The sequence below is a fragment of the Orycteropus afer genome, unplaced genomic scaffold (genome assembly GCF_000298275.1).
Source record: "Orycteropus afer afer isolate SDZICR_OR568_19922 unplaced genomic scaffold, OryAfe1.0 scaffold00133, whole genome shotgun sequence".
Classification (NCBI taxonomy): Eukaryota; Metazoa; Chordata; class Mammalia; order Tubulidentata; family Orycteropodidae; genus Orycteropus; species Orycteropus afer.
Window position 1 is genome coordinate 2,811,245 of NW_006921720.1, and position 19,236 is coordinate 2,830,480.

Sequence of the window (19,236 nt, forward strand, 5' to 3'; positions counted from 1 at the left end):
TAAATTAGTCAAATATCTTCTTTAGCAGAACAGAGATGCTGCAATTAATAGATTATGTAGGTAGGACACTATGAACACCAACGGGTAGAATGTTAGTTGGAGAGCAAGTCTGGGATTTGAGAAATAGGCCATTTTTATGGACTGTGTAAAAATAATTAAGTGATACTTACAGGGGGTCCAGGAATACCACGGCCCTAAAACATAAAAATAAAATTATCTTATGGCATGTAGTTTATACCTAGTATAAATGTGGACACAGACACAATTTATTTCCAAAATAAACCAAAAACAGCACCACAAAATAAATACATGAAGCTCATTCTACAGAAAACTATATTAAAGAAAAGCAAACACGGCTTTGCTTCTAAAGGAAGCAGAGGCTTGTTTCAGTTGCTCAAACATTCCTTTAATGTCTAAGCTTAGCAGTAACATTTCTTGCCAACTTTTTTTTTTTAAGAAAATCAAAGTAAAGAAATCATTCATGCTTGTCCTCCAGCGAACTCATCACACAAAGAAGCACATCACAACCTGATAGTATAATTGTTTTTTTGTTTGCTGGTTTGTTTTTGCTGATGCTTTATAAGAAAACTACTGTCTGAAGTTAAGTATGTTGATTGGAAGAAACCCATCTTCTTCAGGAAGATGAAGACATTGAGTCCCTTCACACCTGCCAACAGTATCACCTCTCCCATCTGAAGAGACTCCTCCATCTTTGTCTGCTAAACCACGTTCCCCAGGAAAACTATTATCACTTCTACCTCGCTTAGAGGTAGAAGATTAACCCAGCTATGCCTGAATACTCTTTGAGATGGTCCCTAGGGCATCACCTGAGGCAGATGGCTTTCAGGACATTGCTGAATGTTCCCATGACCCACCCTCACCACCCATTTTTGCTTCTAGACCTATAACCAGATTTAAGTTCCCCCCCCAAAAAAAAAATAACTCACTGCCGTAGAATCGATTCAACTCAGAGTGACTCGATTCAACTCATAGAGACTCCTCCTTGGGTTTCCAAGGCAGTATCTCTAAGAAGTGGACTGCCCAATCTTCCTTTCAAGGAGTGGCCAGTGGGTTTGAATCCCCAGCCTTCTGGTTAGCAGCCAAATGCCTTAAGCACTACACCACCGGAGCTCCTGACCAGGAGGAGCTATGCTAAACTCCAAAAGAACTGCTTAACTTTTCTAATGTATACAAACAGAAAACTGGGGGGTATGTGTGGGAATGGATGTGGAATAATGGTAAAAGGAACATAAAGTTAGATCTTTAAGATTTTATTGATGTGGCCCCATTAAGCACAGATTTTTCATTCAATGTTTCAGTTCCAGAGGTTAGACATGATTAAACAGTTCATTTGGTTGGTTCACTGAAGCATGGCTTAAGTGGGGGATTAAGTGGTCAAGTTGAAGTGCCTGCCTTCATATACTATAGAAGAAGATATCCAAAAACTTAGGGAAACTAGCATGTCAGAGTGGATTTATCAAGTTGGACCCAGAGACTAACTCCATGTTAGTTACTTCTAACATGGTGTGCTCAGAGGACACATCTTTTACCACTATGGTAAGGAACAAATATAGGAAGGGAGCCCCAGTATCCTTGTAGACTGTGGTGATGGCTATTTTACATAAATCAGATTTGACAGTGAGAACTGCCCTAAGTTTAAGATACCTACCCACAATTCATCTGTCAGTTTGTTGTACTGTGATGGCTTGCATGTTGCTGTGAGGCTGGAACTATGCCACCAGTATTTCAAATACCAGCTGGGTCACCTATGGTGGACAGGTTTCAGCAGAGCTTCCAGACTAAGACTGGAAAGAAGGATGGGCCCATCCACACTGAAAAAACTGGTTACTGAAAACCTTATGAATAGCAATGAAACACTGAAATATTACTGGAAAAATGATGGGCTCAAGCATAGCAAGACTTGTGAGGATGGCACATGACCAGGCAGTGTTTCGTTCTGTTACATGTAGAGTCACTTTGAGTAGGAGCTGACTCGACTGCATCTAACAACAACAATGGGGCTGATTGGACTCCATGGTGGTAGGGGCCAAGTGGCAGCACTTAATCAACAAAGACAAGGTGGGTGTGGTTACCAAAATGGATAAGCAAAGTCAAAGCAGTTATTAGAATAGTCTCATTGTGATGGACTTAGGACATTGGCTACTTAGGCATAGTGCCCATAGGATTGAAATAGATGGAAAATCTATTATATATTTATTTGATCTGTACAAGTGGAAGAATTCTAGGTACAGTGAATGAATCGCAGTCTGGGGTGATTACCAAGGGAAAATTGTACTGATATTACATAATGGAGTTCAAAGAAGAGTAGGTCTGGAAGATAGGAGATCCCTTATGAGGTCTCTTAGTACTACCATGCCTTGTGATTCAAGTCAAGGGAAAACTACAGCAACTCAATTCTGACACAACTACTAATGGCCCAAATCCTTCAGGAATGAAGGCTTGGGTCACCCCACTCAGCAAAGAGCCATCGACAGCTGAGTATTCTCTTTACTGAGAGCAAAGAGAATACAGAATGTGTAGTGGAAGAAGGTAGCTCTAAATACCAGTCATGAACACATAACCAGTTGCAGAAACAAGGACTGTAATTATTAAGAGTAGTTCTTCCTTGTTTTATCATATGTGTATGTGTGCATATATACACATAGCAAATCTTTTTATTTTCTTACAAAATATAATATGTAAACAGGGCTGCTAAATTTTCCGGTATATGCATACTAGTTGTATTATATTAGGCACAAGTATGACCTTATTGTCTTTATTTAGATATTATGCATGGCTTAGGGAGATGTATACAGGTGCCAAGTTGATAAGGGGTATACTATGATGGTTGATTTATGTATCAAATTGGTTAGGTCATGGTTCCCAGTATTGAGTGGTTGTCCTCCATTTTTTTGATCTGATGTAGTTATCTTATTTTATGTATTTATATGCTGTAAATCTTAACCTCTATATGTTAGTGAGGCAGGATTAGTGTGGGGTGTATCTTGAGTCATAGCCTTTCAAGAGGACATGACTCAAGTCACACTCTTACTCAAATCACACCCTTACTGAAGTCATACCCTTACTCTGATATAAGGGGAATTTCCTTGGGAATGTGGCTTGTATCCAATATAATATGGATACTCTTGCAAGACTCTCCCTAGCTCTGAATCTTGCACCCACCTGTCATCATTTGACCTCCAGTTCTTGGGACTTAAGCTGGAAGCCTGTTGTCTGGCATCCCAATTCTCAGATTCACTGGCTTCCACAGCCCCATGAACCAACAGCCTGTTGTCTAACCTGCTGATTGTGACTTCATCAGCCTCTGCAACCACATGAGTTAGGAGAAGCCTTCAACCTCCATCCTACCACCTAAACCATTATTTGGGACTTACCAGTTTCTACAACTACAGGAGGAATTTCCTTGAAATATCTCTCTCTTACTCTTCTATGTGTGTACATATGTATAATGAATTGAACAGTCTAATTTATACTCAATGTTTAGAAGTTCTCCAAACCATCATCAGTGGAGAGAGGAATGGGAGAAAAAATGGTCAGAAACACAGACCTTTTGGTAAATAAGGCTCTATTTCCAGATGCCAAATCTAGCACATATTGAAAATAAGCAGTGTCCTTCCTGAAATAACCTACAATGGGGTTCTGATTTAATAAATTTAATTTGATTTTAAAGCTAGTCATTCTGCCTCCCTCTTCTTTATACTTTATACCTTCTTAGGGACACTAAATTGCATATCAGCAAAGATTAAAACCACATCTTAGTCATCATCATAGCCCTAACTCCTAGCACAGAGCCTACTGTATAATAAACTCTACGTAATTGCTTGTTAAATTAATACAACTGAACATCAGTCATCTGGAACACCCTATTCTCTTGATTTCTACATTCAATCTTTTCCACTTAGGATATCATCTCATTACTCTTTTCTTTCCTGCATTGGCTAGGATAACTTTTATTCACAGCTGTCTGATTCTATATTTATGTTAGTTTTTTATGCTATTTTTTCAGTTCTCTACGATATCCACATATGAAGCACCCAGTGGAATTAACATATAGTTCCTGATAATTTCATTATTTTTTCTAATTATTTAGGCAGCCAAAACAAGAAACAATTTCACCTGAGTAGTATGTTTTAATCTACAATTGGGGCTCTTTCATGGCATCATTTGAGAAATTACTTTAATATATGGATCAATTTGGGAAATAAGTGTCATGCTTGAAAATACAGAAGCAATCAATAAGTAATTTCATTACAAGAGACCTAGATGTTTGATAAATTTCACTAAATTTAAAAAAAAAGACATCTCTGTAAGATTTGAGATTTGAGCTTAGAAATGTGGGAGAAAGGCCAGCAAATTATTCATTTCTGAAAATAGGATTATAATGGAAAAGTTGACAGATGTTGATACATGGCAAAGAAAATAGTGCAACTAGAAAAAAATAGAAGGAGAAATAGAGATTAATGACAAGAACAAAAAGGAGATGAAGAGCAAAATAGAAAGAAAAAGCAGCCTGAGAACTTGTCCTCTTCTACATACAAATGCAAACAAATCTGCCACATTTTGCAATATAGGAAAAGACCAGCCAGGGAATCAAGTGGGTGATAATATCTGCTTAGTTGATATTTCCTTAAAGATAAAACCACCTGTGAAGAAAGTGGTTTGAGGCCATAGTCTAAACACTGAATACTTATATGTACTGCTGTTATGCAAAAAACCCTTTTCTATCAGTTGGGCAGGGGAGTTGTCCATCGGGTATTTCTAATTAGATGTTGTATTCTATATTGTACACTCTATACTGCACGTTCAGGTTTCTCCAAAATTTCTGCTCACAGGAGCACTGTGGGAAAACTTACCATACCAGATAAATCATCAATTCCCTTGTCATACTGCATTTTTAAATTTTTACAATGGCAGAATTTTACCAAAGAGAGGAGATTTTCAATTCAGTCACTTTAAATTTACTTACTGGAAATCCACGAGATCCTGGCACACCAGGCTCTCCCTAGAAATAAAAATAGTCTTATTATATTTAGCTTTTTGTAGCATAAATATAGAAATATGTAAACTCCATACATATTGAAATCATTAAAACACTCCATCCCTGTGTCTTTAAACATTTTAGTTGAAAAAGTATATTCAGCAGCTCACAATTTAATCATTAGCTGATTTGCAAGCACTTTAATAATAAATTACCTATCAGCATTTAATATCACATAGTTAACTTACTTTCTGTCCCCTTGGTCCAACAGAGCCAGGAGATCCATCAGGTCCTGTTAATCCCTAACAAAGACAAATGATATTAGAACTATCATAGCATGCTTAGGCAAAATGCTAAGTGAATCTCTCAAATCTAAATTTAATCTGTCATAGTGTACATAAATATCAATAGAATTCTTCAAGTGATTCATAAAGAAACTACTTCCTTGACCACCATTTTTACATTTTAAATCATTATCACTAGTAAGTCTACAGAGTGAATCAAAGGAAGTAGGAAAAAAAAGGATTAAAATGTTAATTATTGGTCATTTACCAAAAGAAAAATATTAAACAAATACAGCAATAAGAATTTTCAGCAGCTCACAATTTAATCATTAGCTGATTTGCAAGCACTTTAATAATAAATTACCTATCAGCATTTAATATCACATAGTTAACTTTGTCTTTAGTCTAATTATGAGCTCTGGTGGCACAGTGGTTATATATGTATGTTGCAAATATTTATAAAGAAATGCATTTCTACATTCTTACTCGAAGATAACATTTAACATGAGATCTGCCTGCAAGTTACTTTATGTTGATAAGTTGTATCATACTTCTAACATCTTGCCAACTAAATTATTTATCATAAAATATATATATACTCCTACATATAGCAACTCCATGTGTGACAAAGTAAACCTGTACTATTAGGGTTTTCAGTGGCTGATTTTTCACAAGTAGATTGTCAGGCCTTTCTTCTGAGGTACCTCTGAGTAGACTTGCATCTCCAACAGTTTAGTTAGTAGGCAAGCACATTAAACATTTGCACCACCCAATGTTTTTCGTTTGTTTTCACTTAAAAAAAAAAATGCAACATAACAATCACAACATTCTAATAGCAAAGTCTGATGGGACAAATGGTCTTGGCTCTGCCATTTACCAAGGTTTATGTATCTCTTTTTCATTATTTAAAAAATAAAAATACAATATGTCTTTCTAGCTACAGGACAACAATGTCTTCAGAGTGAATTAAATGTTTCCTCAATCAGAATTAAACACAAATAATCTCATTATTGCCTTATAGCTAGATGCACTTAATGCCCGTTAACTATCTTCTGTTGTTGTTGTTGTTGTTGTTTGCCGTCGAGTCAGCACCGACTCATAGTGACCCCTCCTTGGGTTTCCGAGGCAGTATCACTACAGAAGTAGATTGCCCCATCTTCCTTCCGAGGAGTGGCTGGTGGATTTGAACCGCCAGCCTTCTGGTTAGCAGTCAAGTGCCGTAGCCACTATGCTACCAGAGCTCCCATCTTCTAGCAATGATAATTGCTTATTAAAGAACAGTAACTCTTAACATTGAAATTTTTTTAATGCATTTTATTGAAATATAATTTATGTATAGTGAAATACACAAAACTAAAGTGACATAGGTCAATGTGTTTTTGTTTTGTTTTGTTTTGTTTTTTGCAGTGTTCCACCATTGAAATTTTTAAGAGCATGTTTCTTCATCATCTTTCTTAATAAAGAAGCTACAGTAAATACATATGTTCGTATATGCCACTCTGTGTGTAGAATTTAAGCCTATTATAAAACATTATCTATAATTTTCATAGGAGCCCTGGTGGTGTATGGTTAAAGTACTACCCAGCTACAAACCTCAAGGTCAGTGGTTCTAACCCACCAGCCACTCCATGGGAGAAAGATGTGGAAGTCTGCTTCTGTGAAGATTTACAGCCTTGGAAATCCTATAGGGAAGTTCTACTCTGTCCTATAGGGTTGCTATGAGTCTGAATCAACTCAATAGGTTTGGTTTTGACTTTGGATAACTATCACATATACCGCTATAAAAACCAAACCAAACTCATACCATAAAGTCAATTTCGACTCATAATCAGAACTTTTAAACCTATCATTTTCCCTACAAGTATTTATTGTCATCTTCAATATAAATATAGATGGTAAAGCATGATATACATTCACCTGAATTTCTATATTTGATGAAAATATATTTTTAATTTATGTTTCTTCAATTTTTGACAATTTTAGCTGTTGGCACATAAAATGTAATCTTGAAGTTATACTTTGCTAAAAATATATATGTGTAAAAATATACATGTACACATAGCATATATACATACATAACTTATAAAACCTATCATCAAGATTTTGAAACACAATATTAACTGAGGGAGGGATCTCTTCAAAATATGAAAGCCCTATGAAAACAACTGATCACCAATCTAAATTTAATCTGTCACAGTGTGCATAAATATCAATAGAATTCTTCATGTGATTCGTGTAGAAACTACTTCCTTGACCACCATTTTTATATATTAAATCAATTAATTTCACTAATAAGTTTACAGGTAGATCAAAGGAAGTAAGAAAAAAAGGATTAAAATGTTAATTATTGGTAATTTACCAAAAGAAAAATATTAAATAAATACAGCAATAAGAATTTTTTATGGGTTTTCAACGTCTTTAGTCTAACTATGAGCTTTGGTGACACAATGGTTAAGACATTCAGTTGCTAACCAAAAGGTCAGCAATTCAAACCCACAAGCCATTCCATAGGAGAAAGATGAGACAGTTTGCTTCCATAGGATTTACAGTCTTGACAACCCTACAAGGGACTTCTGCTCTGTTCTGAAATGTCACTGTGAGTCAGAATTGACTCAATGGCAGTGGGTTTGGTTTGTTTTCTAGTCTATTTACAACAATGTAATTTGGGAATAAGCCCCAACATGGTTGTTAATGGAAATGGAATGTTTGCTCTCATATTTCAGCAAACTATACATCCAGGTGCACTCTCTGACACCATATACAACACATAAACTTTATAAATCTCAGAGCATATTTGACTAATGGAAGCTCCCAATTTATACATGATATCCTCCAAGAACAATCCCAGTCAACCCCATACACACAGTCAATTAATTGTCTTTGAACTATGACTAGAATAACCGACAAGACTGGAGAACAGTAACTATTATATATGGTAGAATTCCAACTACAATATAATAAAACAGAATCAAGTAAATGGTTGGATAATCTGGTTCCACTTCCAGGTCACTTCTTTTTTAAAGTCTCTTCCATAAAACATGATAAATTATAACTGTCATTGGGAAGTTCTTTGAATTCAATTGAAAATGAATTCTGGTGTCAGATGTTACACTGAATGTTTATAAAATAACTATGTAAAAAAACATAAGCTCCATGAGAACAAGGACTAGAATTATAGTCCCAGCTTAGCCTCTAACATCTAACAGGCACTCAATACACGATTATTGAATAAAGTTCATTTAAGTTAGCCTTTTAGGTGGAAAGATGTAACACTTGTCCCTCTACAACATCTTGATTTTAGTTCAAATCCTGACTGGGCCACTTATTAGCTGTGCAACCATTGGCAAATTTCTTAACTATATGTAAAATACTTAAAATGTTACTATCTACCCCTATGGTCATTTGAGGATTAAATGGGATATTACACACAAAGTTCTTGGCAGAATAAATGTTAGCTGTTCTTAATGTAATCATTATATATTCAACACTGTTCTAGATGTTGTATGGAGTTCACATGAAATACAAAACATTCTTGGATGGATGGAGCTTAAAACTTCATTCAGAAAATATTCTGCCAAAAAAAAAAAAGACACACAAGCAAAAATATTAGACATTACCACACATACTCTACTTCTTGGCACCACTGCATTTCTTGAATGTCTGACTACTTCCACGTACACAGACATTTCAGAAGAATTTCTCAATATCTCACTACTCTAGTTACATAACATCTCAGGATGCTATAAATTTTAGAGTTCTCTGAGCATATCTCAACAAATAGAATATCTCTGTGTATTATTGATGATAACAACATACTTGTCCTAAGGGTATCACCACTTCTTTAATTTTACATGCCCATAAGGAAGAATCAACTTAACTTAAACAAAATTCTTAGCAGGAAAGGAAAGTTTTGAAATTGTGTGTGTGTGTATATATATATATACAGACATACATACATATATATCACATAATTTTCAAAATCCAATTGTAATAAAACTCTCTAAATCTTATTTCAGAGAAAGGTATAAATATTACCATTGGTGGAAAGAATGCTTTCATTTTGTCTACAAAACTCACTGCCATTAAGTCAGATCTGACTCATAGTGACCCCTCCCTGGGTTTCCGAGATGGTTTCACTAGGGAAGTAGATTGGCCAACCTTCCTTCCGAGGAGTGGCTGGTGGGTTTGAACCTCCAGCCTTCTGGTTAGCAGTCAAATGCCTTAGGCACTACGCCACAAAGGCAGAGTTCTATACGGATGATATTTATCAATGTGACTGTGTTCTGAACTTTCACACTGCTGCTTGGCAGAGAGCATTACTCATCCATGGTGATTCCCTTCCACTGCTCCTTGGCTTGTTCTACATGCTTAGCCTCCATGACTTTTTTAAACTTTTCTTCCAAAACTCCACTCAACATAAGATAATCAACTTTGAACCATGTTCCTTTCAGATTCATCCAAACATCATCTGATTAACCACTTTTTAACCTTTTAACCTTACTGAAAAAAAAAAAAAAAAAACTCAGTTTTGTAATGAATCAACCTGCAGGAGACAAAGAAGTTGGAGGTTAAAGATCCTACCACTACACTCAGGTTCATCTATCAAAAACACTTTTGAAGCTTTCCTACCTACTTAGCTCCACTATGGCCAGAGACAAATAGCAAATTCTAGTTACTCTGTTTCATTATTCTCAAAGATGTATGTTCTCAATGTAGAGTAAAAGACTTTAAAATATTAAATGAACCAAAGTGTAGAGTAGGAAATTTTTCAGCTCCAGAGTCATAAATCCCATGTGACTTCCAATTCAAATTCCAGAGAATATGAAACATATCAACACTTAGAAATAATGATAAAATATCAATTATAAGTGTTCTTTATTATACATTGAATTATCCACATCATTCTTCTTGATTGATAACACAGGTACCAAAAATTGACAACCACTCTTTTCTCTGTATTCTCTCCAATTATTCATGTACTTAACTCCATTTGTATATACAAAGGCAGAATTAGCTGGAAAGAGTGTGAGGCTACAAATCAAGAAATCCAGATTTTTTCAATCTTAACCACTAAATAACTCTGAGACCCTGAAGAAATCACTTGTCCTTAAAACTATTCCCATATATTCCACTATATATAAAAGTATTCCACTATACCTGTGGAAAATAATATTAGCCCAAATTACTTTCCAGATTATCATAGATTAAAGGTAATAATGTTTATGACAGTGTTTGGGGAAAAGAAATTTACACAAATGTAAATTAGTATAGGTAATTGTTTTACTTAATTCTAGAAAATGACTAAAATACTAGCATATACTAAAAGATTCCCTACTTTTTTCTCTCCTTCCTTTCTCCTATTCTTTTGCTTTCCTCCTCAGTCCTACAAAGACTGACTCAAATGCCCTATCAGCTTCTAAGGGCCTTCCAGAGTCAAAGTTCTATAATCTATAAGCCTTACTCATTTACTCTTTTTGAAAATATTAGAAATCCAGTTTGTTCTGCATCATATTATAGTACTGCCACTGTAGACAAAGGAAAAAACTCCTTGAAAACTGTGCTTTATATTGAATTCTAAATATTTCAAAGCATTTTCATTAGTTCATTCAAAATTTCTGTTGAAGTAGAGAAATTAATTATAAAGTCAAACTAGAGATTATCTTTATGATCTTATGGTAAAGGATAAAAACAAGATACAAGTGCATGTTTCTATGGCAGCACAGCTAAGTCCAGCCCTTTGTCTGGAACTGTATTGCAACTCAATACCAAAAAAGGACTTTGGATGACAGGTTCATGTTTCAAACACACACATATACAAATATATATATATATATATATATATATTTAACCATAAATTTTCTTTTCACCCAAAACAAAAGTCTGATCCAAGTTTCAAAGGAATGTAGAAATAAATCCAATCTGAACTGAATAATGAAGCTATTAGGCCTTGTGTTTATGGCAGCTCAGAAGAAAGATCTGGTGAGGTACTCTGAATAATCACTCATTGAAAAGTTGAAAACTCCAAGGTGCACAATTCTGCTACGACACGCAAAGGGTTACTAGGAGTTGGAGTCAACTTCATCACAACTGGACTGTATTCTCCAGACTCTTATTATGATGTGACAGTTTCAAGTAATTCACAGTGTTTCTAAGAAGACCCTGACAACCAACAAATTATATAATTTCAGGTTGTATTAGCCAAATATTTTTTTGATATTCAGTTTGTATTATCTAGCGATCAGTCCTTGGGCATCTCACAAACCACCACTTTGCATACATAGAAAGTTCATACTAAAGGTTTTGAAATGGAAAACAAGTCTATCTCACAAAGCACTGAATGTTGTTGTTTTGTTGTTGTTATGTGCCGTCGAGTCAGCCCTGACTCATAGCGACCCCTCCTTGGGTTTCCGAGGCAGTATCACTACGGAAGTAGGATTGCCCAACCTTCCTTCCGAGGAGTGGCTGATGGGTTTGAACCGCCAGCCATCTGGTGAGCAGTCAAGTGTCTTAGCCACTATGCTACCAGAGCTCCCAAAGCACTGAATAGCATAGACAAATACTCTCATTATGGTAGTAATCCTTATAGAAATTACCAACTACAGTCCATCTACTTTTTTCTCTTAAAATGAAGTCCTTATAGAAATTACCAACTACATTTTCTCTTAAAATGAAGGATCTGTCTTAAACTCAAGTCTAAAATACTTAGAAATTAAAATCATAAGTTTTCAGATGTTTTCTTCCATTTAGAAAAGTCTTTTGTTTTTGGAAACCACATAAAGGGATAGATAACTTGAAGGAAAACTTGAGGGATGCATCACTATATCTTACAGTGAATATCTTATCTATCATATCTTCCTTCACTTTGTATCCCACTTACAAAGTCAAGGACTGGCCTGTAGTGGAACCTCAATAAGTATTCATGGAATGCATTCAGAGTAGAACAGTTTAGGGGTCCTGAAGTCATTTTACCCTGAACAAATGTCGTTTGGTGTTAGGTTTGCGTATAAACTCAGCATTTCAGCTTCCCTTAGATTGGGGATGCAGGTGTCAGAATGTGGAGATGTATGGTGAGTAAATTGAGGAGAGATTGGTGGAACCCAGTCTTTTAACTAGCGCTCATTTTAACCAGCTCAGTCAACTCATTTTTTTTTCAGTGATGTTAGCCACAAAAACACTGTGGGAGGAGGAAATATTAGTGTCTGCGTTTCCTACTTGATATGTGCTAACCGTTTCCCTACCACTATCCCATTGCCCCTATTGCCAAACCCACTGCCATCAAGTCAATGATTCCAATTCGTAGTGACCCCCATTGGGTTTCCAAGGCTGTAAATCTTTACAAAAGTAGATTGTTCCATCTTCCTCCCGTGGATCAGCCAGGGGGTTTGAACTGCTGACCTTTTGGTTAGCAGCCAAACATCTTACCAAGTACACCACCAGAGCTCTTTTTTTGTCCCATCTCCGTGCACCCTAAATCACTTCAGGGCCTCTCCCTAAGGCTATCTTTCTTTTTCATCTTCCTCAAGATTAAGGCGAACGCAGCCCCATCATCTGCCTGCGAATTCTTTTTCTAAATTAATTCAGTGGGTGTCAGTGAAAACTCAAGAGGGAGGAATACCTGTGGTGAGCCTCAACCCTAGCAGAGGCTGGTAGGTCCAGAGACTCCATTGCCCACCCTCAGCGCCCCTGCGCCTGCTGGAAACTGCAAGTAAGCAGGGTGAACTGGGAGTTTCTACTCTGAGAGACAGGAACTAGGTAACCATCATGGTTTCTAGGAGAAAGAAATACTATTGCTGCCTGTCACCACATTCACAGACCAGAAGTTGCCAGAAGTACCCCTCAATAGGGGCTAACACAAGGCCAAGTTTAGGGTCACTGTTCAAGGGAAGAAAGGAGCCCTCGTAGGGCAGTGGTTAAGGGCTCAGCTCCTAACTAATTGGTGGGCAGTTCAAACCCACCAGCTGCTCTGTGGGAGAAAGACGTGGCAGTCTACTGGGGTAAAGATGGATGGCCTTGGAAAACCTACAGGGCAGTTGTTCTCTGTCCTATAAGGGTTGCTATGAATCGGAATCAAAGGCAATAGGTTCAACAGTTCAAGAGCAGACAGCTACAGCCACCACCCTCCCGACACACACACTCACACAAAACACATATACACATACGCACTGCTGGGCCCACTCTTTAGCACACATGCTTACTCACGTCTGCCCCTGGTGTGCCGGGTTTGCCTGGGGCTCCTGGCTTTCCTGGTTCTCCAGCGAGACCCTGAGCAGGGAGCGGCCAAGACAGGAAGAGAAAAAAGATGCGAAGATGAGACCCTTCAGACTCACACAGCTGCAAGACACAGCAGAGCGCGGGATGTGGAGCGCAATGGTGACAATCAACTTACCGGGGGGCCTGGGGGACCCTTTGGACCTCGATCACCCTAGAGAGAAACAAGAAATGGCAAGAGCAGCCTGTGAGTGGGAGGCTCTTGGGACCCTGCTGGGAGAACTCTGCCAGTGTTCTCCCCAAGATCCAGGCAGAGAAGGGGCCTGCCAAATGGAAGTTCCAGACTGACTGGGATATGTCTACTTCTCTTGCCAAGCCAATAATCCCCAGATAGGATCCAAACACACACACACACACACACACACACACATCCAATCCTGCCTTTTCCAAGGGCAACTACCCATCTCTGAAGGCTAGCTGAGTCAGCTGGAGAAAAGGTAGGAAATGGCAGGAATGGAAGAGCAGAGGAGCCTGGAGATAGAAACTTACATCGATGCCGTCGATGCCCGGAACTCCTGGGGGCCCTGGAGGCCCGGGGGGGCCTTGGACTCCCGGGGGTCCTCTCTGGCAAAAACAACACACAGGTTAACGGTGTCCCGAGACCCTAGCTCCTCTTCTCGGTAAAGTTCCTTCCTATATAGGTAGGCTCAGATTTTAAATCCACATACTACACTTATTTCAAAGTCCAAATGAACGCACATTTCGGCTCCGCCATATAATGAGTAAGGCCAACCCCTGGGGTTAGAGAAGAATCAATCCCAAGAGCTGGTGGCAGGGAGTCTCATAGCCCTGTCTGTGAAAGGGGCTTGTGAAGAAAGGGAGGGGGGGAGTCTAAGGCTTGTTTTATAAAAGGATTCATAACGAAAATGGGTTCAATTTAGTTAGTAATTAGAGGTCACATTTGGGCCAAAATGCAACAGTCAAGAACAAAGATGCTTCGCACCAAATCAGTTATAGTGCCTTTTTGTAAATATTTCTGTCCAGTAGAATCTAGGGAAATACTAGGGTAGAAGAAGGTTTTGGAAGAGAGAGTGGCGCTGGAATCTATGAACCCAGCGCCTGTCCTCATTTCAGATTTACCTGCAGTGACATTCCTTTGCATAAGATCTTTGCACCTCGCTTCAAAAATACACCAAATTTCAGACTGACCCTAAGATGTGACCCCTCTTATCGCTTGAGCAAACATCTAAACTTTGATGGTGCAATGCTGGCGTCCGAACTACTACGAATTTCTTGCTTAAGGAGTGTGGGTTTTTTTTTCTCTCTCTCTCTTCTGAATTAAAGAAGGAAAGAAAACCCCCTTTCATCAAGGAAAACTTTTGTTTTCTAAACTCCATCGACCAGACAGGTTACAATGGGGTCTTTGTAAGTGAAACCTCAAACCACGCCTGGGCTCACCCACCCCCGCCCTGTCACCTCCGGCGCAGGAGGGAGGAGGCGCCAGAGCCTGCGGGAAGCTGCTGAAAATTAGATGGCAGCCAAAGCCTCTCCCTCCAATCTTTCAACTGCCGGCGCGGCTAGCAGGGCGCACTGTTTAGAGCCGCCACCGCCGGCTGGAGGAGCCGGAGAGGCGTTTAGAGCTGCCGGTCTCAATTCCTGCCTTCTCCAACAAGGCCTGCTCTTGTGACTGGGAGTGGGAATCAAACTTCTGTTTCGAGTCACCGATTTCTCTTAGCGCCTGGGTCTGCAGTGTTAGAGCCCACTTGGTGAAGGAGACGCTCTTTCCCAGAGCAAGGGGCCACTTAGGACCCCTGCACGAGTTGCAGGCGCCACAGGTGCGCGTGGCTGGAAAAACCACGAGGCCCACGCCCTAGGAATGCTCCGCAGCTTCCCACGGCTCACCTAAGGTTGTGTCCCTGCCTTCCTTGTGTGCTCATGAAAAATGCAAACACTTCTAGCCCCTGCTTACCTACTCGGTGGTCTGTCTGGGCTGGAGAAGAAAACATGGGGGTTAGATGAGAAGGCGCCCCCCACCCCCGAACTCGTGCACCACTTACTTGTGCCGCGCACAGGCAGAGCGCGGGAAGCAACAATCGCAGCCCCAGGGCTCCGCGGTCGCTTGCTGTCCAGGCCATGCCCGCAGCCCTCTATACTAATTTCGCCGCCCCGCTCTACCGCACCACTAGGCTTTCGGACCAGCCGCACTCATAGAGTGACACTTTGCCCTCCGCAAAAAGCTCCCCGAAAAGAAAAGGTTGCTCAGGTGCCCCAGCCGGCCGGAGAGGCGCAGGTTCCTCCCGTTTATGAATGGTCATGGAGAGGGTCCTGGGGATTGGAGGAGAGCTTGAGGGCCGTAGAGGAAGGATAGAATGACAACAGTCTCTCTTAACCCTTTCCTCGCGGCCTCAAGTGTCTGACCTACTCTGCCGCCCACCCACCACCCACCTGCCGCCCCAGTGCAGCCTCTCGCTGCCCTCCCAGCTTCAGAGATGTCAGAGGACAAAGAGGGGCAATCATAAACCACCAAAAAGAAAACCAAGCACCGGAGGGGATTTCTTTTCTCCAGGCTGTGTATGGGCCCTATACTTCTTTAAGACCTGTCTGGTTGGTAAAGCAAAGTCCCGGACTCTTTATAAAAGGAAAGTGAGTTGATGGAGAGAGGTGGGGCTAAGCAGAAGCAAAAGAAAGGGACTCACCGGTGTCCTAACTGGAAGCTCGTGACAGGTTTCCCTCCTGGGCCTCAGGGGGTCGCAATGGATCAGCATCCACTGAAGTTCAAACTAGTGAGAGAGAGCAGTCAATTTAGGTTCGTTTGGAAGAGAAAACCAAGTTATCTGGACATGGGTTTGTAAGTGTGGTCCAATCCTTAAGCGACTGGACACCACCTTCAGTTGGTTCAGCTCAGTGAACCAGAGCCCTTGATATTCCTTCAATGCAATTTTTCCAATGGAAATGGGCTGGAAGTTTCTCTGCTCATTGGATATAGATGTCTTGAGTTCTGCCTTACTCCAACATGCCATGAAACAGACCACTAGCACTTATTTTTTTCTATATCTGGTCCTCATTACAACCTCAGGAGATAGATTCTAGCAAAAATGTTGCTCAGAGAGAAGAAGGAACTGTCCAAGTTACAAGCCAGCAAAAGTCAGAGTCTGGGTTGAACCCAGGTCTTTTGAACTCTGGGTAATAATGCTCTTAGAGTCTAGGTGGGAGAAGATTGAAGACAGAGATAGCAAAAAGGGTGGCAACCAAGAGGACAAGTATAGAAAAGAAGATATGGCCCTGGAGGAAATGAGCATGTTAGAGAAGACATTCTCAATGAAGTGGTTTCAGCTTAAAATATAGAAAGAGAAGGACAAGCAGTGGAGAGAATGAGGGGGTTATGTAGGACTCAGAAAACCAAAACAAAGAAAGAAAAAGAGTAGGGGGGGAAAAGAGGAAAAAAAAATATTCAGTTTTTTTATGCAATATTGTCATGTAAAGAGACATAAAATTTCTAAAAATCCTTAAAATTCCTTACATTTTAAAAAGTGTTGAGGAAGGAAAAAACAACAACAACAAACAGAACAAGGGAAGAGTTGCCAGGTCTGAGTCTGAAAAGAGCCTCAGGTAATCAAGGCAAAAAAAGAAAGCAAGGTAGATCCCACAGGAGGCCTGCAGGTTCCTTGTTAGACATTTCAAGCCAGAGCCATAGTTCAGTTCATGGTCAGTTGATTCTCCTGGATTTTGCAGATATCTGACTTTGGTTTTTGGTATTTTTGGACTAAGTATCCAAATTACATATCTAAACATTGACTCTTTGCTTTCATCTGACAGTGATTCCTACTCCATCCCATCTGCCAAATGGATTCTTGATCTCCCAGACCTAGAATTAAGTTAGCTCCCTTTTTTTTCATCATTATGTGGACATTATCCCAGACCTGGAATATAGTCATGTATTCTTTTATTCGTTCAACATATCATTATATAACACATTCATGTGCTTTGATCTAGATATGGGAAGACACAATCTCTAGATTGGAGATTACACAATCTCTAGATTTTGGAATATCAAAATTGGAGTGGATAAAGGAATAAGTTCCTCCTTTCTGTTTATAAAGGAAGGGAAAATTAGAGGAAAAAAATAAGTTTTCATTTTATAAGGGGGTATAAAATATACACCTATCCTCACTTATTAACTATCTCATTATTTGACATTTACAGTAGTGATCTATTTTATGCATTAACTACCTACATCCGACAGTAATGAAGCCAAGGTACAAGGTGAGAGTAACACTGGCTATGACAATTAAGGTTAGGTGTCAATTTTGATGTAGTTTGGCAGTTATGTAATAATGTAGTCATCCTCCATTTTGTGATTTGATGTGGTCATCCTCCATTTTCACATAACACCAATTTTTGCATAACAACCTGGGCTTTGGTACCTAACCAGATTCATGAGGAGTGGATGTACATTAAACTTTCACATTCCTGCATTGGAACCTCTTCCCACATGATTCTGACTCTCCTAGAGTTTTCACCTTTTTCCTTTATTCTTGCTCCTCTCAGCCCTACCAAGTCCTTTCTCTAGAGGTGGACATCTGGAAAAATTAGTAGGATAAAAAAGAAAGTGAGCTAATCAAGACTTATATTTAAGATAGGTACTTACCTATATATAATAGGAGAATATGCTGATCTCTGTAACCTGTGCTATTGATTATTTAATGGTAGTATACTGACATCTTCCAAAAGTGCTTTCCAAACTACATAATATCTTGTGTAAGAAATCTTTTAATCAAACACTTAATGTTTATCTTGTTGGCTTCAGAGGGACTGTATTTTGGTTTTCTTCTAAACCATCAGGAGAAATTTTTTAAAGAAAAATGAAAGAAAGAACAGAAAAACTTTTCCTTAGTGACTACTTAATACCTGGCACTCCCTCAAATAACTGTTTGAGGCATTGCACAGATAGGTAAACTGGGGCGTCTAAGTTAAATAATTTGTCACAGGTGACACAGTATATGGCAGAGCTGGCATTCCAAATGTACCAGACTCTGAATCAAGGGCTTTCTCTACTACCCTACTCAGCGTCTCCAAAGAATACATGCTGTGTCCAGAATGAATCATGACTTTCTAAGCAGGTAATCAAGGCATTTAGTGAAAGAATGTTTATTTTTAAAATGAATAGAAAAGAAGAGGCCTTCTAGGAATTAAAACTGTGCAAGCTTGTTTCCAACATCTGCTAGGAAACTTTTGAACTAAACTGAGAAACTTTCATAAGGATTCAAATCTTTTCCCATATGCATGCTAGTTACAGAAATATATCTAGAAGCAAAACTATTTGTGTTCCTCTAAAAACTGACAGCTGTTTCTACATGGAGTTGACTTATTCATGTGTATAATAAAATATCACGTAGCAAATGAAGTTGATAATTCTTTTTCCTCAATAACCAGGTAAGAATTTTGCTAGAATAAGACAAGATGTTTCCCATCTATCTAACCCTCAAAAGAAAAGAAACCACTCACATAATCTTAACTATTAAGCCATTTGTAGATAGGTAGCACAAATTAAATATGCATTATATGTGTGTGATATTTTGATTTCAAAAAATGACTTAGAACTTAATCACCTTGAAAAATTTTAGTTATATAACTAGTAAGGACATCTATATTCTTTGTTTAAGTAGTTCATTAAAATTAGTTATTGTAAATGCAAGCTAATTCATTAAGCATTTTTCCCAAAAATGTAATTCTCTCTGGGTAAAA

At 38.8% G+C, this 19,236-nt stretch overlaps 1 protein-coding gene across 1 annotated transcript in view; it reads right to left on the reverse strand.

Annotated features, from left to right (window-relative positions):
* The window catches only part of COL9A1 (collagen type IX alpha 1 chain), a 116,647-nt gene that overhangs the window by 73,061 nt on the left and 24,350 nt on the right, over positions 1-19,236 (reverse strand). Inside the window, 8 exon segments of the mRNA XM_042781563.1 lie at positions 171-194; positions 4,988-5,023; positions 5,248-5,301; positions 13,483-13,545; positions 13,670-13,705; positions 14,041-14,115; positions 15,461-15,481; positions 16,188-16,271. Coding sequence (XP_042637497.1) covers positions 171-194; positions 4,988-5,023; positions 5,248-5,301; positions 13,483-13,545; positions 13,670-13,705; positions 14,041-14,115; positions 15,461-15,481; positions 16,188-16,271 — 393 coding nt within the window.